This window comes from Dermochelys coriacea, chromosome 1 (genome assembly GCF_009764565.3).
Source record: "Dermochelys coriacea isolate rDerCor1 chromosome 1, rDerCor1.pri.v4, whole genome shotgun sequence".
Classification (NCBI taxonomy): Eukaryota; Metazoa; Chordata; order Testudines; family Dermochelyidae; genus Dermochelys; species Dermochelys coriacea.
The window spans coordinates 285,804,926-285,827,713 of record NC_050068.2 but is presented as its reverse complement, the minus strand read 5'-3'; the positions used below and the strand labels follow the sequence as shown (position 1 = coordinate 285,827,713).

General features: G+C 40.2%; 1 protein-coding gene across 2 annotated transcripts in view; it reads left to right on the top strand.

The window, feature by feature from the left end:
* The window catches only part of TRHDE (thyrotropin releasing hormone degrading enzyme), a 340,833-nt gene that overhangs the window by 2,512 nt on the left and 315,533 nt on the right, over positions 1-22,788 (top strand). For both annotated transcript variants that reach the window (XM_038387780.2, XM_038387779.2), the window contains exon 2: positions 6,258-6,531. In XM_038387780.2, the coding sequence (XP_038243708.1) occupies positions 6,258-6,531 (274 nt within the window). The remainder of the gene's footprint in view (positions 1-6,257; positions 6,532-22,788) is intronic.

Sequence of the window (22,788 nt, the reverse complement as noted above, 5' to 3'; positions counted from 1 at the left end):
GTTCAGAAACTCCTAGGGTCTGGTGATGAGAGATGCTGAGTGTTTGCAGCTCCTGTGGAAGTAGGAGTTGCTGTTGTTTCACCTTACCTCCTCCAGTGATGTCCAGGGGAGCTGAAGGTACTCATAATTGGTGCTCTAATCTTAAAATTAATTAAAAGAATAATTAGGAAAATCAGGAAAGAGATGACAGAGAAAATGCAAAAACAAGAAAAGGGAGCCTTTTTTTTTTTGAGATATTTCTAAATCAAGGTATCACTGAGAGGCTTCCAAGGGAAGTTTCACTGATTCAGCCAGCCTACTCTATCATAGTATATTCTGGGAGAGCATGCAAATTTAATCATTCAGCCAGGTTTCCAAAGGTTTATTTTATCCTAATAAAATGCAGGCTACTTACTCAATAGTGCTTACTTGACAAGGGTGAACTACTTACTGGGTATATTTTCATGTTAGTTTAATCATCTTTTAAGGTGAATGAAACAGTCAGTCTGTATGCTTACAGCTAAACACTCCAGTAGGTATAGCATAGATGATTAAAATGCATCTTTATATATTTATTCCTTTATTATGAAAACAACAACTGTGCATTACTTCCAACATATAAGAAATGTCTTTGCACAGCTAGGGATTGGACAAGTTGAAAGAATCATCTTTCAATTGCATCAGAAAGTAAAACATAATAGAAAGCTCACCTGTAGAAAATAGGTCTGTTTAATAAATTCTTTCTGTACCAAACTAAAATATGTTTATATAACAGAGCCTCCTTACCTATTTTTTAAAAAAGAGCATTTTGTGCATTACAATAGAACTTATAAGTTTGTATTGTTGTTACCTATGTGATTGCATTTTATTCGGAAAGCTTGAAGCAATCTTTTAGGACCTCATTTGGCTGTCACTTTACTCCATTCACTTCAGCTGAGTTACTGCATATTAGGTTCTAGTCTCTGCTTAAAAGTTTGATTTACATAGCTAAGTCTGTAAGGGGTGTGAAGAATCTACACCCCTGAGCAATGTAGCTATGTTGACCTAACCCCCAGTGTATGCAGCTAGGTCCACAGAAGAATGCTTCCATCAGCCTAGCTACCGTCACTCAGGGAGGTGTTGTTCCTACACCAATGGAAAAAACACATCTGTCAGCATAGTCTGTGTCTACACTGAGGGGTTATGCTGGCATAGCTATGGCACTGTAACTATGCCAGTATAGTCCCTTTAATGTAGACATGTAGAGCCCTGCAAATCTGTGGATATCCGATTTATATCTGTGGATCATGTTTGTGGATCGTGTATCAGATGCAGATACAAATTTTGTAGCCACACATGGCTCTATAGACATGGTCACCAATGTTATTGAGAGTGGAATCAGTCCTTTATTCGCTGTTTTCACATGACAATAGATGTTTTATTATTATTATTTATTTTAATTACTGTAGTGCCTAGAAGTCCTGGTCATCAATTAGGAGCTTATTGTGCTTGGAGCTGCAAAAACAGAACAAAATGAGGGTCCCTATCCCAGAGGTCTTACAATCTAAGTAATAAAGAAAGCGGGCCTGACTTCCTGATAGTTATCTGATAGCTAGGGCTCCCTGAATTAATTTATTTTTAAGATGTCTGTCATAGAAAATCCTAGTTACAGATTCTCTCTGTCTAAACATAATCATTTCTTTGATACTGCCTGCTAAGCAAAGAGTTTACACGGGGGCTAGTAGGCCAAAAAAGTAAGGAAGACAGAAAAAGAACCTCCCCAATTCAATTATGTCAACATCCCCCTTATTAAAACATGCTTTTGTTGCTGTTGATTTTAAACCGACTGATGTTAGAATCCCAGGGAGGGGTAGCATTACAACTGTGTGATTTGTCATCAAATCAAAGTAAAATTTTTGCAGAGCTCAGTTGTAGAAAAGGATGCTGCCTCTTACCTGATTAAGGACTGTGGCTGAAGTAATCAGCATTCTTCTAGTTTGTTCAGAATCGTTGATTCTGTAACAAATGAAATACCGTAAAGGAATTCACTTTACAACATAAATAAATGAAAAAGACACAGTTCACATAATTATCTCACTTCGGAACATTTCAGCTTTGTTGAAAATAATTAGAGGAAACTTAAATATACAATCTAATATTTCAAAAGAGTAATTGTAGCACAGTTATAATACTTTTTCACCAAGTATGATCAAGTATTTACAGTCGAATGTTTGTTAGAAGCAAGATAGTTTGACACACAATTATATAATATATAGTACTCCACTCTCATAGTGTGATTATTTAGATCATGAATCACTCTACTGTAAATATACTTCATTGACTTCAGTGACATCATACTACTTTACACAAGCTGAGAATCTGGCGCAATATAATTGGGTCAATGAAATTACGCTTATTTATAGCAGTTTAGGACCCTGCTCATTTATGTTTAATAGAATATGTATTTTAAAACTGTAACCAAAACTTGTAATAGCTTCAGGTGTTTAATAGAAGTACTGCTTTTCTTTTTGAAATATCACAAGCTTAATGACTCACTGTAATATTATATATACACATATAAATATAAATAAATAAATAAATACACATAAACAATGGGGTGTCTGTTCAAAATGTGTTTCTGCAAAGTAGTAATTTGCATTTTGATTAATAACCTGCTTTTCAAATGAAATATGTATAGCTGTTTCATAAGTGTGAAAGACCAATTTCTACTATAGCATATGATAACATTGCTTCTCTCAAGTTATGTGGGATCTTGATATTCCGGTAGACCTTTGCCTTAACTTTTTGACATCCTTATATTTGTTTGAAAAGTATAGCAACATCATTGGAGTAGTGGTTGCTGTAAAAGATATAATTTTTCACTCATGTTGTATATGAGAGGGGAATAGCTCTGGTTAACTGTGCGACTTCACAAGCGCAACAAGGCTTGCGTAGATGGTTTTACTGTTTTTTTTCCCTCCACTTAGCTAGAGAAGGAAGTCAATACACTTACTTTTTTGACTCCACAGATGAAAGCCGTAAATCAGAAATGTTGGCAGTACTATGAAAATGTTAACTTTCTCACTGAAGTTATTGTACCTTTAATAAAATGCTAAAATGAAAGTGAAATGATACAAAATTTTTTGTATCATGCACTGTAATTTATTGGCAGTATCCAACAAACATTAATGCATAGTTTCTGCAGAATGTTATAGTAACTGAGGTGATTATTTACCTTCTGCATAAATGACATGAAATCAGTTCCTTACCACTTTCAGACAAAACAAACACATTGATTCCTCATTTCTTATAGCAACCAAGATGTCAAAATAGAGCAGTTGTTGAGGAAACGCATGTCTTTCTTTAATAGATGAGATGGAATTAAAATACTTGCAAATTACTGTCATGGGATGGTGAATAGACAAGCTGTGAGTCTTTCATTCCTGGAAGTATAACTTTTGGTGGTGATATTTCTGGGAATTATAAGATAAAAATGGCAGTGGCCAAGGAAGGTATGTAGAGAGAGAGGTGGCAAAACACCCGAGGTATTCTATGATCTCTGTATGCTAGAGAAATTCTGCATGTTTACCTCATTTCTTTGTTCTTTAGGAGAAAATGTATACATTGTCTAATATACAATCAGTTTAATCTTCAGGGATCAGAGAAATTTCAACTTTTTTTTTCGAGTATAACATAGAAGTCCAGATACCGTGATGATGGGCACCTTTTAAGTGCATGTATAAATATCATTGTTTATTATTATTGGTAAAATTTGGCATATTTACAATATTGTATTGAATGTAATGAAATATATAGTAATGCACATCTTGCTATTTAAAAAAAACACATGATACAGAATTTATCAGTAGTTAGACTAAGAGATTATTTTCCATTCCCTTAAAGATCTCATTGATACTCTTAATATTCTTTAGATGCTAGTCTGTTGAAACAGTGTTTCCTCATTTACACATTGTCAGAATGAGTGTAGAATTCCCTGAGCATGCATTTACCTGTGGGTCTGAGCTCATTAAAATTGTTAATTAGAGAAGAAAGTTCATTAGTCCTAGCTTTATTAACAGCGAGCTCAAGTCCTGCCTTCCATGTTAACTCAAAGTTCCTGTTGAATATCTTGGGTATTGTAGGTGTTCAAAGAATTCTGAATCTGGCCCATTTTAAGCAAGTGGACTAAATGAGGCAAAGTAAATTTCTTTATTGGACAAATTCTGCTCTGTTAAGGTGATGTAAATCCAGAGTAATGCAACTGAAGTCAATAGAGTTTATCTGGGTTATTATTGGTATAACTGAGAGCAAAACTTGACCCTATATTTCGCTACCTTCTGCATAAATCTGAATTTACTAATTCCTCATTCATTAATAATGAGACAGAAAGCCACAGTACAGTGAATGCCTTCCAAAATATTCAGTAATTTTTAACTAAATAAGACATCGATTTTTGGACAAAAGACTGATAACAAAAGTCTGACTGACATAAGAGGATCCAACGTTTTACAAGATTAGCTGTTATGAAAATCGATCATAATCTCATGTGAAACATCATATTTTACATGACTGCATATTTGTTTATTTGAAAAGTAACATATTAGGCTTAATACTACTATGCTAAGAAAAAAGTGTCATAAAACTGCCGTAACTTAATTCTGTGTTGCTCTGATAAGTGCTCTAAACCAAAAAGTCAAAAACTCAGTCAGTAAGTACACACTTCAATTTTTAGTAAGGTACTCATCTTACTTTTGCTCCATCAGAATTACAGAAAATCATGTTGCAGAATAGTACTCTATTTTAAGTTGAAAAGATTACAAGGGCTTTCCACTGTCTTTGTTAAAAGAAAAGGAGTACTTGTGGCACCTTAGAGACTAACAAATTTATTTGAGCATAAGCTTTCGGATCCAATTCGATGAAGTGAGCTGTAGCTCACGAAAGCTTATGCTCAAATAAATTTGTTAGTCTCTAAGGTGCCACAAGTACTCCTTTTCTTTTTGCGAATACAGACTAACATGGCTGCTACTCTGAAACCTGTCACTGTCTTTGTTGGATCAAATAGATATCCACCCACAAAAAACTCTTATCTTATAGTTAAAGTTTCTCAAGGGCATTTCCCATCAACACATTCATTAAAAATTTGGAAAATGACTGGTTAAGGAAATGTTAGCATTCAAACCAGCCACATATGTCGTGTCTTTACAGTCACATAACCAGTCAATATTCATATTACTATTTGACATGCCATGACACCATACCGTCATCCCACTCATAAACCATACATGTAAAATATAAAGCATACCCTGAAAATGTAAACGTAGGTTCTATTCCTTCAAAGAGACCAACATTGATGAATTTTCCCCTGAATGTAGGTGTAAGGGTCTGTGCACAAGTGTCCCTTTGCAGGATCAAGAGTCTATACAGTTTCAAAGAAAAGACACTGGTATGTGTGGCATTATTAAAATGTATAGTCTCTTTTTCTGTACAACATATTTCAAATTCTTTTTCTTTAAGATATTTCCAAGAGATCATCTGTCACCTCTTAGGGTGATTATTTTTCTTTCATGAAATTTATTGGGAAAAGACTAAAAAGCATCCTTACTTGTAGAGGTTGAATTGGTGGCTTAGGTATGTAACCTTGCAAAGCCCACATAAACAGAATGCATCTGATTGGACTTCTGTAGTTACAACACTAATAGATTGTTGTGCGATTCAAAGAGCTACATGCAATTAATACACAAATAATCAGCAGTGGAAAATAATGATCCTCTGGGGTACGCTAAGTGAACATATATTATTATGTCTAAAGAAAGGCAGAGTTTTCTTATCAGTATTTAAAACCACAGTGAGATCCCTGAAGGTCATTAAATCCTAAATTTAATTGAAGACTGTGCTTATTTGTTTTACATTGCAGACCAATATTGGTTACCTTTTTCATATATTGCTGAACAAAACTGTGGTGGCAGAATACAAAGTATAAATAGAAGGGAGAGTATTTTATTGAATACCAGTGCGATGTCTGTAAAGTTGTTTCTAGCAAATTTGTGGCTCATTATATTACATAGATTGCATTATAGTACATGTGGAGAGAATTTATGCCAAGAACAACTACATCAAAGCTGAACTATTAGGACGAGAAGTATGTAGTACATTGATTGTGCTTTGCTGCTGCTAAGAGTTTAGTTCTGTTTATTTTGGTAAACTACCATATTTTAGCAATATCATGATGTCTGTCCACGACTCAAGCACTGCACATAGTCAATCAGTAATGTCTTTTTTTCTTTTTGTTTGTGTTCCAGATTCCTTGGTGTTACACAGTTTTCTCCTACTCATGCCAGAAAAGCCTTTCCTTGCTTTGATGAGCCCATCTACAAGGCCACTTTCAAAATCAGCATCAAGCATCAAGCAACCTATTTATCTTTATCCAATATGCCAGTGGAAACTTCTGTTTTTGAAGAAGATGGATGGGTTACTGATCACTTTTCACAGACCCCTCTCATGTCCACATATTACCTGGCCTGGGCAGTATGCAACTTTACATACCGGGAGACTACCACTAAGAATGGGGTTGTAGTAAGTATATTTAATGCTACACCTTTGGGTTCTACATTGTTTTTAGAAAATTCTTGCTTTATGTAAGGAAACATGATGCCAGCAGTGCTTAGAGTACTTGCTTGTTTAACACTTATAAGGTTTCTTGTTTATTTCAGAATAATGAGCTTTTGCTCTGTCTTTAGCTTTTCCTGATGTTTTGGCATGTCTGATACATTTCAGAATATGCTACTTCACCAGGACTAGTTTCCTGAGAATACTTTAAGCCTGTAAGTAAACACATTACTGTATTTAGGCTTGATTTTTTTTCTGAAGTTTTCTTTTTGAACTTTTCTCTGGCCTTTTCAATTTACAGAAACTGTGCAGTAATACCGATGTAGTTCCAATGACCATCCTTCAGTATTGATACATAATTTGGTATGCTGTCTGCAGAAACAAAATTGTGGAAAGTACTCCTTTTCTTTTTCCTGTTTAAGTCACGCTTCTAAGCAAGAGATCTTTCCCGCACTCCTCACTTGGAGTCTCAGGTTGAAGAAAACAGTTTTGAGAGTTGTGATTTCTGATTGACACAGTTGTTTGAGCTGCTGCCTTTTAAAAAAAATCCTTTGTCAGTTTTGTTTTTGTGTACAGATATCAAGTACAGCAGAACTGTATCACAAGCCAAAATATACACAAGAAATTCTATCAGCTAAATAGATTTCAAAATACTGTCAATTTAGATTTTCTGTTGCATTTGCAGAAAAATTGCTCACTCTTGCCAAACTAATCTGCATAACAAAAACAGATTCAGCGTTTAAAAGCAGTGGGCTAGATTGGGACCCAGGTAGGGGTGAGCGCCACTCACAGTCTATGGGGCCCAGGTCAGGAGGCCTGAGGAGCACAGGCCTCCTGGCCTAAGGAGGGGGAGTACTCCCACCCCAACAATGGAGTTGCAGGGGGACATGGGCCTGCCCAACTCCACCATGTCCCAGCCCAGGGCCCTTAACAGTGGCGGAGTGATCTGCCACTGGGTTAGCGGGGATCCGCCCGCAACATGCTGACCCTGTATCAGGCAGCTCTCGACCAGACTGTTGCCTGGTTTCCCTGGGCTGCTTCCTATTCTCCCCCTTGGTTGTACCTGTGTCCAGGGGTCATTCTCAATCTCCCCGGAATATACTGCCAAGGGTAGCAGCGACAGTTCCTCAGTGTCGGGAGTGGTAGGGCTCTCTGGAAGCTCAGGCTGATCTGTGGGGCAGCAACAGTTCTCCTTGGTGTTCCACTCCAGCAGCAGGGAAGAAGCATCTGTCTCCTTTAGCAGCTCCCTCCTCAATGAGCTGCTCAGCCAGCCTTTTATACTTACCCTGCCTGATCCACCCCTCTGCTTTCAGTGTGTGGGGTGTGGCCCTCCTGGCTCCACCCACCAGGTGACTTGCGGTGTTCCCTCCACATCTGCATCTGAGGGAGGCCATGCCTCCTCGCTACCTCACCCTTGTTGGCAGTCTCAGCAGAGAGGACAAGAACTGAACAGCCAGGTATGCTGAGATACTCTCTCAGCCCGGAGGGTGGTTCCACCTGTTCAATGTTTTTTTTCTTGCGCTTGTCATTTATACTGCACCCATCTCTGTGGTATTTTAGTGCTTGAGAAGTGAGCAGACCTGAGGGACTGATTTACACTGAATAATTCATTAAATAAATTTAGATTCTTTTTTAGCTCAAGTAATATATGAGAGCTTGAGCACCTTCAGTTTATTTTTATTCACACTTACTGAATGAATCTTTCTGCATTTTTACGGTGTGGAATGATTGCAGATATTTCAGATTTGAGCTGAATTATTTCTATGTGATTGCTAAAATAAGCTGTGTTATTGTTTCTATACCCCCAAATTAAAGAATGCACAGGTACTTCCAGGGTGCGTTTAACATTTGTTTTTCCCAAACACTGGCACATGTAAATTTAGAAGTTTCTCTTCACAACAATTTTTCCAGTAAAATAGAGTCACTGAAATGTTAATAGAAACTGTGCATAAAAGCGTGACCAAAGCAAATTCACTTACAAACATGAATGGCTAGTCAAGGAAATTCATCTAGCACTGGTGTTGAAGCACTTTCCCAATTTGAGGAATCTTGCTTCAACTGGCACAACTTATGTGGTGCTTTTTCTGTGGATAAATGAAGAACTTAATTCCTCAAGTACTGTCAGTCCGACACTTTATTGAACTCAATTTCAATTCACAAAACATCTGAAAAAATATTGTGTCTTTTGTGACTTGCCAGCATTCAAATAAATAAGATAACTCTTCTGTTCTTATGGATCAGTCTTGCTGTACTAAACACTTTCTGGTTAAGATCAAGAGTAATTAAAACTTCCTAAGGCATAAAAGTTACATTCACAGCTGGCTTCATACTAAAAAAGGGATTAAGCATTAGTAGTTGAACCTCCCTCTGAAAGAATGACATTCCAGTATCCAAATGCCTTTCAAGCCAGGTCAATGCACATGGCCTGATAATGGATTCTATCACAGATTTTAACTTAATCTTAAATAGAAATTAACTTTGAGTAGCTAAAGTAGCCCATTCCTAAACAATAAAATGAAAATGGTTACTAATTATGAAATGTCAGTTATTACATGCACACACTCACACATTTAGTCATTGTTGTACATTACAAAGACTAATATGCATTTGAAAACAAGGAATCAAGGGAAGCCAGGCTTTCAGGAGTCCATGTGAGCAATTAGCATAAAAGTTCAATCCACATGAGGCCTGACCAGAGTCCCTTCCAGAGCACATTCTTCAGAAAGTAAGTCATCTCTTTGGGTGTTGTAAGGCTGTATGATATAGTGATTGCATGCTGTGGGTTGCAAGGAAAAATACAGAAATTGTGGAGTTGCTTTTAAACCACAGTGAAGCCCTTTCTCCTCTTCTTCTGCCTAAGTGTATAATCCAGAAAAATCCACTGGATGACTAGAACAACCTTTAAACATTACATTCTCCACATATCTTGTTACTGTCTGAATTTTGTTAGATAATTACACACTTCCGGCTGGAAATTAGAAGAAATTTTTTAGCCATCAGAGCCATAAGGTTCTGGAATAGCCTTCCAATTGGCATTGTGGGAGCAAACAACTTCATTACTTTAAGAGAGTGCTGTACAAATTTGTGAGTAGGAATGTGTGATGGGATTGCTTGTGAAGGTGAGGGTAGGGCTGAGCAGCCCTGAGGGTCCCTTCTGGTTTATCTCTAATGTTCCTAAAAATGTCATGCTTCAGGGTTTTAGCTGGTCAGGAAGGGATTGGAAATGACTACTGCTCTAAGATGGCACTGACCATTCTTTTTCTTAGGTGTTTGGCTGGGTGGATCTTGCTCACATGCTCAGGGTCTAACTGATGGCCCAGATGTGGAGCTAGGAAGGAATTTTCTCTCAAGTCAGATTTGCAGTGACTATTTTTGCCTTCCTGTGCAGCATGGGATGTGGGTCACTTGCCAGGATCATCTCACTTAATGAGTTCCTTGTCACCGCAGGGGCCTTGGACACTGGCACACCTCAGTCCCTCCAATTCTCTGCTTGTAACACAATAATTTAGTCTCCTGAGGGCTTTAATACCTTGGTCTAATTTCAGTGTTGGGTTTAGTGTGTGGGTGCTAGATGATGTTGTTGGCTTGTGATACACAGGGCTAGATGATCTAGTGATCCCGTCTGACCATAAACTCTGACTCTATTCCTATAATTCTCAAAATATCAAATATATACCACTTACCAGTTTTAAGGGGAAAATCCTAAGGTTTATTCAGGGCCATATTGCACCATCCCTGACTTTCCCATTAGTCCCTCCTTTCTTCATTGTTGTCTTGCCCTATCCCCTCAGTTTCTTGCATTTTCTTTTTCTTCTCTCTCATCCCTGTCATATTCTTTCTTTCTTCTGGCCACCTTCCCACTCCCCTACACTCTCTCCTGTGCCCTCTTCTTCCCAGACCTCTCTTTCTCTTTGTTCTTCCTCCTCAGTCATATAGATATAGAAACACACTCCCTCTTGTATGCCACTCCCCAGCTACGCTCCACTGATTCCCTTTCTCACTTCTCTCTGCCAGCTTCCTGCTCTTCACTCCAAGTGGCTGGGATTGGTAATTGTTTACAGACCAGGAGGTATCAGCTGGGGATATGGGTTTCTTTACAGCCAGAAAGGGATGGTACAGGGAAGTTTTTCTTCCACACTGTTTGCTCATGGAGAGTGGGTGGAGTCAGGGGCGCTGGAACAGGATGGGCCAGAGAGTCATGGCCTCACCTTTTTTAAAAGTGACCACCAGATCATTTACTGGATATAAGGGAGAGCGACAGGGGGAGAGCGGTGGAGAGGATAGAGCAGAAGGTGAAGCCTTGGGAGAAGAAGTGGCATGGGAGCAGAGCCTCAGAGGGAAGCAGGGGCGGGGCTTTGGGGAGAAAGGGCAGCACGGGGTGGGGAAGGGGGAGTGTAAGGGGGTATGTAGTCATACTGCACCTGGTAGTCATACTGCACCGTCTTCTGCCGAGCACCCAGGAGGTGACGATGGCTAGTGGTCGTACTGCACAGTCTGCTGCCAGCATGATGTATAAAGATAGATGAAGTGGCTCAAAACAAGAAATAGACCAGATTTGTTTTGTATTCATTTTCTCCTCCCTCCCCCTGTGAAATCAACGGCCTGCTAAACCCAGTTTTGAGTTCTATCCTTGAGGCAGCCATTCAGTTTCTCGCAAAGCCACCCCCTTTGTTGATTTTAATTCCCTGTACGGCAACCCTGTAAGCAATGTCGTCAGTTGCCCATCCCTCCATCAACAATCGTTCCGCGCCTTTTTTCTGTGCAGATGCCATACCATGGCAAACATGGAGCCCGCTCAGATCACTTTGGCAATTAGGAGCACATTAAACACCACACGCATTATCCAGCAGTATATGCAGCACCAGAACCTGGCAAAGCGAAACTGGGTGAGTAGGCGACGTCAGCGCGGTTATGACGGGCACAGGACTTGGACACAGACTTTTCTCAAAGCACATGCCCTGGCAATGTGGGCATCGTGGTGCTAATGGGGCAGGTTCATGCGGTGGAACACCGATTCTGGGCCCGGGAAACAAGCACAGACTGGTGGGACCTCATAGTGTTGCAGGTCTGGGACGATTCCCAGTGGCTGCGAAACTTTCGCATGCGTAAGGGCACTTTCATGGAACTTTGTGACTTGCTTTCCCCTGCCCTGAGGTGCAAGAATACCAAGATGAGAGCAGCCCTCACAGTTGAGAAGCGAGTGGCAATAGCCCTATGGAAGGTTGCAACACCAGACAGCTACCAGTCAATCGGGAATCAATTTGGCAGATCTACTGTGTGGGCTGCTGTGATGCAAGTAGCCAACGCAATCAAAGATCTGCTGATATCAAGGGTAGTGACCCTGGGAAACATGCAGGTCATAGTGGATGGCTTTGCTGCAATGGGATTCCCTAACTGTGGTGGGGCCATAGACGGAACCCATATCCCTATCTTGGCACCGGAGCACCAAGCCAGCGAGTACATAAACCGCAAGGGGTACTTTTCAATAGTGCTGCAAGCACTGATGGATCACAAGGGACGTTTCACCAACATCAATGTGGGATGGCTGGGAAAGGTACATGACGCTCGCATCTTCAGGAACTCAGGTCTGTTTCAAAAGCTGCAGGAAGGGACTTTCTTCCCATACCAGAAAATAACCGTTGGGGATGTTGAAATGCCTATAGTTATCCTTGGGGACGCAGCCTACCCCTTAATGCCATGGCTCATGAAGCCATACATAGGCAGCTGGAGAGTAGTCAGGAGCTGTTCAACTACAGGCTGAGCAAGTGCAGAATGGTGGTAGAATGTGCATTTGGACATTTAAAAGCACACTGGCGCAGTTTACTGACTTGGTTAGACCTCAGCGAAACCACTATTCTCACTGTTATTACTGCTTGCTGTGCACTCCACACTATCTGTGAGAGTAAGGAGTAGACGTTTATGGTGGGGTGGGAGGTTGAGGCAAATCGCCTGGCTGCTGGTTACGCACAGCCAGACACCAGGGCGGTTAGAAGAGCACAGGAGGGTGTGGTGTGCCTCAGAGAAGCTTTGAAAACCAGTTTCATGACTGGCCAGGCTACGGTGTGAAAGTTCTGTTTGTCTCTCCTTGATGAAACCCCCCGCCCCTTGGTTAACTCTACTTCCATGTAAGCTAACCACCCTCCCCACCTCCCTTCGATCACCACTTGCAGAGGCAATAAAGTCATTGTTGCTTCACATTCATGCATTCTTTATTAATTCATCACACAAACAGGGGGATAATTACCAAGGTAGCCCAGGAGGGGTGGTGGAGGAGGGAAGGACAAGGCCATACAGCACTTCAAAAGTTTAAAACTTATTGAATGCCAGCCTTCAGTTACTTGGGCAATCCTCTGGGGTGGAGTGGCTGGGTGGCCGGAGGCCACCCCACCGCGTTCTTGGGCGTCTGGATGAGGAGGCTATGGAACTTGGGGAGGAGGGCGGTTGGTTACGCAGGGGCTGTAGTGACGGTCTGTGCTCCTGCTGCCTTTCCTGCAGCTCAACCATACGCTGGAGCATCTTAGTTTGATCCTCCAGCAGCCTCAGCATTGAATCCTGCCTCCTCTCATCATGCTGCCACCACCTTTCAGCTTCAGCCCCTCTTCAGCCCGCCACTTACTCTCTTCAGCCCGCCACTTCTCCTCCTGGTCATTTTGTGCTTTCCTGCACTCTGACATTGTCTGCCTCCATGCATTCGTCTGTGCTCTGTCAGTGTGGGAGGACAGCATGAGGTCAGAGAACATTTCATTGCAAATGCATTTTTTTCGCCTTCTAATCTTCGCTAGCCTCGGGGAAGGAGAAGATCCTGTGATCCTTGAAACACATGCAGCTGGTGGAGAAAAAAAAAGGGACAGCGGTGGTTGAAAAGACAAATTTTATAGAACAATGGGTACAAACTTTCACGGTAAACCTTGCTGTTAACATTACATACATAGCACATGTGCTTTCGTTACAAGGTCGCATTTTGCCTCCCCCAACTGCGTGGCTAATAGCGGGGAACATTTCTGTTCAGCCGTAGGCAAACAGCCCAGCAGGAACGGGCACCTCTGAATGTCCCCTTAAGAAAAGCACCCTATTTCAATCAGGTGACCATGAATGATATCACTCTCCTGAGGATAATACAGAGAGATAAAGAATGGATGTTGTTTGAATGCCAGCAAACATACACTGCAATGCTTTGTTCTACAATGATTCCCGAGTACGTGCTACTGGCCTGGAGTGGTAAAGTGTCCTACCATGGTGGATGGAATAAGGCTGCCCTCCCCAGAAACCTTTTGCAAAGGCTTTGGGAGTATATCCAAGAAAGCCACGAATGCCAGGGCAAATTAATCATTAAACATGCTGGCTTTTAAAACTTGTATTTTAAAAGGTACACTCACCAGAGGTCCCTTCTCCACCTGGTGGGACCGGGAGGCAGCCTTGGGTGGATTTGGGGGGGTACTGGCTCCAGGTCCAGGGTGAGAAACAGTTTCTGGCTGTCGGGAAAACCGGTTTCTCCGCTTGTTTGCTGTGAGCTATCTACAACCTCCTCATCATCGTCTTCCTCATCCCCAAAACCTGCTTCTGTGTTGCCTCCATCTCCATTGAAGGAGTCAAACAACACGGCTGGGGTAGTGGTGGCTGAACCCCCTAAAATGGCATGCAGCTCATCATAGAAGCGGCATGTTTGGGGGTCTGAGCCGGAGCGGCCGTTGGCCTCTCTGGTTTTCTGGTAAGCTTGCCTCAACTCCTTAAAAGTTTCATGCGACACTGCTTCGGGTCCCTGTTATGGCCTCTGTCCTTCATGCCCTGGGAGATTTTCACAAATGTTTTGGCATTTCAAAAACTGGAACGTAGTTCTGATCGCAAGGATTCCTCTCCCCATACAGCGATCAGATCCCGTACCTCCCGTTCGGTCTGTGCTGGAGCTCTTTTGTGATTCTGGGACTCCATCATGATCACCTCTGCTGATGAGCTCTGCATGGTCACCTGCAGCTTGCCACGCTGGCCAAACAGGAAATTGAAATTCAAAAGTTCGCGGGCCTTTTCCTGTCTACCTGGTCAGTGCATCTGAGTTGAGAGTGCTGTGCAGAGCGGTCACAATGGAGCACTCTGGGATAGCTCCCGGAGGCCAATATCATCTAATTGCGTCCACAGTACCCCAAATTCGACCCAGCAAAACCGATTTCAGCGCTAATCCCCTTGTCGGGGGTGGAGTAAGGAAATCAATTTTAAGAGCCCTTTAAGTTGAAAAAAGGGGCTTCGTCATGTGGACGGGTGCAGGGTTACATCGATTTAACGCTGCTAAATTTGACCTCAAAGGCTAGTGTAGACCAGGGCATAGTGATGCCAGCTGTGCATCAGCAAAGAGCAATTTCACCTGACAGAAAACAGCTATCTAGGTAAGAAAATTTGAGATGAGGCATGCTGAAAAAAAATGGTGCATTGCTCTTTGGTTGTGCTACCTCATTGTATTACTGCCGCTATCTATACAATAAACTATCGGTTAGTCACAGACATTATTTCACTAATACTGTATTATTCATAAACCACAAATAATGCCACCTTAATAAGGCGTCTTGCTTTCCCATGGGTTACTGTGTTAGTCATTAGCAATTAGGAAAAAAAATAGTACGCTAAACAATAACCCCATATCTATGGCATCGTAAAATTCAATGTTTAACTTTCCAATGCATAAAACAGGAATTCCTTTAGATTTTAAAAATGTTAATATTTTTATATAGTAGCAATAATGACCTCAGGGTCAGGCATTTCCTATCAATTAATGACTTGCCTGGGTTAAAGGCCTGTGGCTTTGCCTGAGGCCCTCATCTCCAGCTGGCAGTTATTAACTCCCAGAAAATGCCCTCTCCATCAGATGTTATTGCTTTGATAATGATAAATAAATAATACAGCAAATTATATTTCATGGGTGAGAAAATCAGTTACAGTTACAGCAGAGAAATCCAGTGGTCTGTCAACAATAGAGCTGGGCCTGAACCAAAACCCCAGATTTACCCCTTTCTCAAACTTTGTTCAGTTCCTCTTACCTCTTAGGCCCATATTTAAACAAAAAATAAGCTTTTGTTAGTTCATCACTAACCACTGGGAGGCCACATGTGTATCAGATAAACATATAAGTAGGGCCCTACCAAATTCACGGCCATGAAAAACGTGTCATGCACTGTGAAATCTGGTCTCCCCCCATAAAATCTGGTCTTTTGTGTACTTTTACCCTATACTACACAGATTTCACAGAGGAGACCAGAGTTTCTCAAACTGGGACTCCTGACCCAAAGGGAGTTGTAGGGGAGTCACAAGGTTATTTTAACGGGGTCGCGGTATTGCCACCCTTACTTCTGCACTGCCTTCAGAGCTGGGTAGCTGGAGAGCAGTGGCTGCTTACTGAGGGCCCAGCTCTGCAAGCAGCAGCGCAGAAGTAAGGGTGGAAATACTATCCCATGCCATCCTTACTTCTGTGCTGCTGCTGGCAGTGGCTCTGCCTTCAGATCTGGGCTCCTGGCCAGCAGCCTCTGCTCTTCAGCTGCCCAGCTCTGAAGGCAGCACTGTCAGCAGCAGCACAGAAGTAAGGGTAGAAGCACCGCAACCACTCCTACAATAACCTTGCGATCCCCCCCCACAACTTGTTTTTGAGTCATGACCCCCACAATTATAACACCATGAAATTTCAGATTGAAATAGCTAAAATCATGAAATTTAAAATTTTTAAAATCTCATGACCATGAAATTGATCAAAATGGACCATGAATTTGGTAGGGCCCTACATTTAAGCCAGGTATCTCTGTAAGGTACCAGATTGATTTCTGAAAGTTCGTAGCATTGTAAATTTTAAATCCTAACCTTCCCATGTAGTAAGGCACTAAATAGACCTGTGGTGGTATATTTGTTTATTCATTGGTCTTCAAAAATGTTTTTTTTCTCAAAAGGCTTTCATTAAAAAACAAACTTTTATGACTGTGGTTAATAAACTTTCATAAGCATGGCATACGTAATATTGAACTAAAAATACACACACACGTCCTTGTGTTTTTTTTTACTGATTAATACTGAGTGATTATAAAACAACAATAAAAAGGGCTTGATGATGCATACACTTTCTGCCAGGTGTAGTACTTACTTCCATAAGTAGTTCTGTTAATGTAAATGGGATAGAGCCCCCCTAAAACATTAATAACACAAGGAATTATAATCCTAGAAACTTTACCACATCCAATTTTGTCCACCGTTTTATTTCATGCAGGTATATTGAAAAAAGACTGTTAGTACATTAATTTTTAAATAAGAAATGGGCTAAAATAATTCCCAAGCCATCAACAAACAGAAACCACTGATCAGCACCCATACTAAACTGAATATGCAAGGGCATCCTTGAAAAAAACATAAATTGCAAACTTGTAATCTATTGTTATTGATTTCTGGTTGAATTTGCAAGTTGAATGCACCAGGAAAATACTGTACATGTATAGTGCTTACACTTTAAAAAAAATCTCCTGGGTCAGCATTTGTGGCACATGCAGTATTTAAATGTGAAATTTATTTTATTAACATAAATTCTCTGCTGCTTTCGGAAATGAATGTCATTGAATAGAAAGACTTATGAAAAGGAAACTGTGAAATTCCACTTTTTATTTTTGGCAGTCAAGACCAGCTGCTCTATGGGATACATAAGGTATGTTGCATTAAATCCTGTAGCAATGCAAATAGTAGCAAGAAAAGTTTGTGACAAACACAGATCAGCTTCCCAATTCAGGATAGGCTTTACCTTTACAACTGGCCCTTAATAAGGGGTGGCATGTGGCACACCACCACCAGGACCAGATCAGAGAATGGATTGAAACTCATCCACAATTCCTTCTCTATTTCCCCTTCCACTGTGTAGAGTGAAGTAAATTATTTCACCTCACTTAATGGGCCAGTTTACTCCCCTCTGTGTACCTGGCCATCAACTCTGGCTGGTGAGTAGTGGGGGCAGAGCCAGGGCACCTTCCATTTCCCACCTTCTCCCTGTCCATTTACTCACGAGGTGTAGAAGAGAGCCCCTGTTTTCTCCACCTCTGGAGTCACAATCTGAGCATGGGAGCAAGTTGTGGGGGCCTTATTCCCTGTTGTTTCACTCTGAAGCTGAGTAAAGGCTGTGACTGCAGCTGGACAAAATTTTTAAACTGAACCATGATTTGGTGAAAAATGCAGATTCAGTCACATTGAAATATTTCATTAATTCACGTCAATTTCATTGAATTGTTCAGAAAAAAATTCAGAAACTAATGAAATGCTTTGTTTCAACATTTCTAAAATGTTGAAAACTGTTTCAAATTTTTTATTTGAAATGACTTTTTGTTTAGAAATTTCCTCTTATTTAAAAAAAAATTAAGTCATTAAAAAACCTCAACATCAAAATGAAATGTCTCATTTCAGGTCCAATACAATGTTTGTTGAACCCAAAAGGATTTTTTTCTACTTTTCAGTTTGCTGAAAATTTGGGAAAAAATGGGTTTTGGTTCAAACCAGAATTATTTGATTTTTTTGATTTTTTTTTTCAGGACTGACAGCAAACTGAAAAAAATCTATTATTTGCCCAGGCCCAGCTGTGACAATATAACTCTCAGTAAAATGCAAGCATTTTAGCTGTGGGTGTATCATACTATGCCTTTGCTATACTGTGTGCCTTTATGCTTCCTTAGCTTTTTTATATTCTACTGAAGTATCAAATTATTTGACATCACTCACTTATTATCTAAGGTCTCGATCCTGCTCCCACTGTAGCAACTTGAGTTTTTCTATTGACATCAGTCAGAAATGGATCAGGCTTTTAGCTAGATCCATTAGACTAAAGGTTTCTGTGTGAGCCAAACTCTTTCTATAAAAGCAAAAGTGAAGCAAAATGTAATCTTTAGGAAAGATCTCACCCCAGGACAACATGAAGGTGAGCATATTCCTGCACCAGCATGAACATCTGTCTGTCAAACCAATGTTATCCTGTGCAACTACAGCAACTTCATTCTATAGAGTGAAAATGGAATTGCTTAGGCAGGTGTCTTAGCTGACATCTATTTGAGTGACAGATACAGTATTTGTGAGGCAGGAGAGTGATATGTGCTTTTATTTATTTATTTATAAAGCAGTCTCTCTTCCAAGGTTTCAGTTTTAAATCATACTTTTCATATAGGAATTGAGTGTATTTGTTTTTTGTAGCAGGATGTCAGTGATCCCTGGAGTTAGGGATGCATAATTGTTTACATGCTAACTCCTTCTTTTCAGTCACTCAGGTTTCTGAAACAATCATGTTTAGTCTAAATTCTAGGCTTGACTTCTGCCCAACATGATTTTTTTTAAGCTGTCTAGTTATTTTTGAGTACAACTAGGATGAATATGTAATTTTCCTCTGAAGCTGTGCTTGGAAATATTCTGCATTCAGTGGAGATATGCCTGTTTACACCGGCTGAGGAGCTCCTCTATTTTTATTATGTATTTTATTTTTTTGTTATGGATGCAACAATATAGCTTTTGTAAACTCTGTGGGTAAAATTCATCCACCTGGGAGGGCATCACACTGTAGCTACCTGTTTGCAGATCTTTATTTTTAATGATTTCTTTCCTATCACAGCTGTACATTTCCAAAGTGCAGGGACAGCTGGTGGAGTGGTTTGCAGATTCTCTCAGCCAGTGTTCATTCAGTAACCTAAACCTATATCTGAGGCTACACTTAAGCATGTTTTAGTTACACAGTGTGGACACTATGCAGCTGTGGGGAGAGAATGAGGGGAAAGGTGGCTCTGAGGTCCTTTCAGTCTCTGGTGTAACAACAACTGAAGCAGCTGATGATCTGACAGAGTGCCATGCACTCTGCCCATCCTCTCCCATCCATGGCATACCCCCTACACACAGAGTGGGGACAAGTGGCTACGCTGGCTTTGTTCTACCCAAGGAAAGGATTCCCCTGTGTCAGGGGAAATCCTGAGCTGCTCCTTTTAGGGTAGCTTTCTGGCTTCTTTGTGTTGTTGAGCAAACAGCCAGAGCTGAGAATTGAGCCCATTGTGTTCTTACTTGGAGCAGCATTATTTGAAGCAGATTGTGTTTCTGCTGAAAGACAAGGGGCTTAAAGTGTAACAAAAAAAAGTTATCCCACAATGGATTATCCTGATAAATATTTGTCAACAATTTATATATTGTAACTAATGTCAGATATTATTTAGTTCCTGGGTACTAGACTTCATCAAATCATGTAGAGATTAGTTTAGATGAGGATCTGTGTAACCTTTAACTTTACAGAGCTATAGTGTCACATTAATAAATCCTAACCACATGCCACAGAAAGTAGTAAATCCCATATTTGTAATAAATGAGTAGGTAGGGTAATATATACTGATCACTCCAAATACCACTGAAACCTGCCACAAGGTTTTAACACAGTAGTTCTTTCACAGCATTTAGCAATGCTGTTTAGCAGTTTAGGACAGGATGTTAAGAATAATACCATATTCATTTGAAACTGCTCAGGGGATCTAGAAGGCAGAATGTAATTACCTAGATTGACATTTGGCTGGAACACTTCTATAATCCTTTTCTTTTACAAAAAATGCTGTGTAGTTTTAATGGCCATAACTGGTTGAAACCTCAGTTTGAGTTCTTATCCCAAAGTCGGAAGCACCTGAATTAATACATGATGGGCATTAGCTCAGAGGACAGAGTTCCACCTGTTGAATTTCAGCCTCTCTTTCAGCACCATCTGTATGCTCCTAGGAGGTCTCCCATCCATTTAGTCATATACCAACTCAACTACCTAAAGCTAACTGGATCATAGCATGTGTGTGTGTTGAACAGCAGCAGATCATGTCTTACTACTGAGGCGTGTTTCTACACACTTTAAATTTTATAGTGCTTTGATAGTTTGCCTTTAAATACCAAGAACAAATGGGAACCAATTTTATGCATGTCAGACAGTTGTCAGAATTTTTTGTCTAACTCAAGTAATTGATATACAATTATACAGTATCTAAATCAGATACCCAAATTAGTAATATTAATGCAAACTAAAGTGCATAGGTTCATTTACAGTAGCATAAATAAAATATGTATACTACTAAATGTGTATAATTTCTAATCAGCTCCACTTCACAGAAGGTGTAAAGGGCAACATTTCCCATTGAATGTATAAAATAACGTCCCTCCTGAAATGCAGTTTTGCTAAATGGTTTTCAGACTATGGAAACTGAATAAGCAATGTCCAAAACTAGGTTTACTCTTTTTGACCAACCTATGAGTTTTTTCCCCCATGCATCCCCATTTGAAATGTGGTAGACATGCAGTTCTGGAGGTAGAAAATGGAATAATGTCAAAGAATATCAGATAAGTGTTTCAGCCCCCAATAGACTTTATTTAAATCACCTTTCAGCAGATCCATTAGTAGACTTTTGCCCTTTATTAGAAACACTCCTAAGAGCACATGCCCAAGTTGTGTATACTGCAGTCAAGGTTGCATTGATACAAAGGTATGTGTTTGCAAATCCCTGACTTGAATGAGCATTTTGTGTGTGCAACTCTGGTTCATGCAAAAGTGTACACATATTGTTGCACATAGATTTTTTTTAAAAAATTTCTGTTATACCGGTTATTACTGAGAAATGGGGTCTTTGTTATCTCTCTATATCTATTATATTTTTGGAAGACATAGCAGGTGCTCTTTTGGAATCTCATCCAGAAATATTTTCTTTTCTCTAGTGGGGATTTAGTTAGAATTCCCGAAGTGGCTGTTTTTTTTAGTATGCTTTATCATGATCTGCTCTTTAACCCTTTTAACTCTTTTAAATGCGATCTGTGGAGCAGTATTTCATTCTCATGTTGAAAAAAGCCAGGGTATGGATTGTTTTGCTTAGAACTGGCTAGTATTTATTTTCAGGGATAAGGCAGTTGGGCTCAATTGGAATTTTTGGCTATGGGATTTAGTTAATTTGGTGCAGAAGATGTAAAATTATATCGCAGTCTATGCATTGGAAAACAAATTGGTAACAGATATTTTTTAGGTCCTAATGTAAAAAATATTGTGAGGTAGAGTAAACACTACATTTTTATTTAAAAACAGAAAAAGCCACCTGTGAGAGCATAGTAAGGGTGTATTAAAATGAACATGCCAGGGCAGCAGAACAGTTGCTCGTTGGGGAGTACATCATGCATTGGTGTAGAAAAGCAAGTCTGAAATGCACCCAGAGGTCTTGCACATCAACTGACCCATCCCTAGAGGAGCAATCATTCAGCGCTATGTATGAACACACCAGGGCACATGGTCTAGACAATCTTCACAGCCTCTGAGGATATGTAGTCCTGTATCAGTGATGTTGTGTCATGATCTCGCCCAACAATGTGCATGAGGGAGGAGGAAGAGGATGGGAGGGATGGGGCGGGGGGGACTTTTTAATGAAGAGTAGTGGCTCAGGATTAAGAAGCTGCTGAAAAATCTCAAAACTGTGATTTCGAAGCTCTTCAGTAGGTAGGACCTTCCTTTTACAGTTAGTAAAATAAGTTGGTGAGGTCCCACTCTCAGAATTACTGGGAAACAACTTTGTGAAACTCACACTAGTATATACATGAAAGCTGCTTGAGCAGCAGAAAAAAAACAGAAAGCAAAAATATGTATGGAAATGAAGATTTGTAATTTGCATGGTTACAATAGGGCATATTATAACATTTGTCTTTACTACAAAATACTCTGATGATTCACAGGGTTGGAGAATGATTACGCTACTGCAAAGTATTGTAAGGAAAAAAGGATTAGTGAATCATAATGCAGCTGGTTATATGGAGATGCTAATTGTCATAGTTTTGATATTTATGTGTTGATGGGTAAAAAGAAACATACAGAGCACTATGTTGTAGATACATATACGCTGTAATGGTACCAGAGATGGGTGAATGTTAAATTATTCAACCTATCCCCATGTTGAGGTTGTATGATGGATGCTACTTTTTGGCACGTATATGCTGAAATCCAGGAATCAGCCACACTGGGACTTCACTGCAAGAACAATCTGCTGTAAAAAATGTTTCTTTTCAGATACAGTGGGTCATGTACTAGCAATGGGCAAATCTACTGAAGTCTCGATGATTGGATCTGGTAAACAATTCTAAGTTCAAGTGCTTATCCCTACTTTTTGAGCGCCCTCAGCACAACTTTGACTGCTCCTTGCTGGTGATTCTTAGACTGATCCTTGGTTTTTTTAACCTTTACTAGTG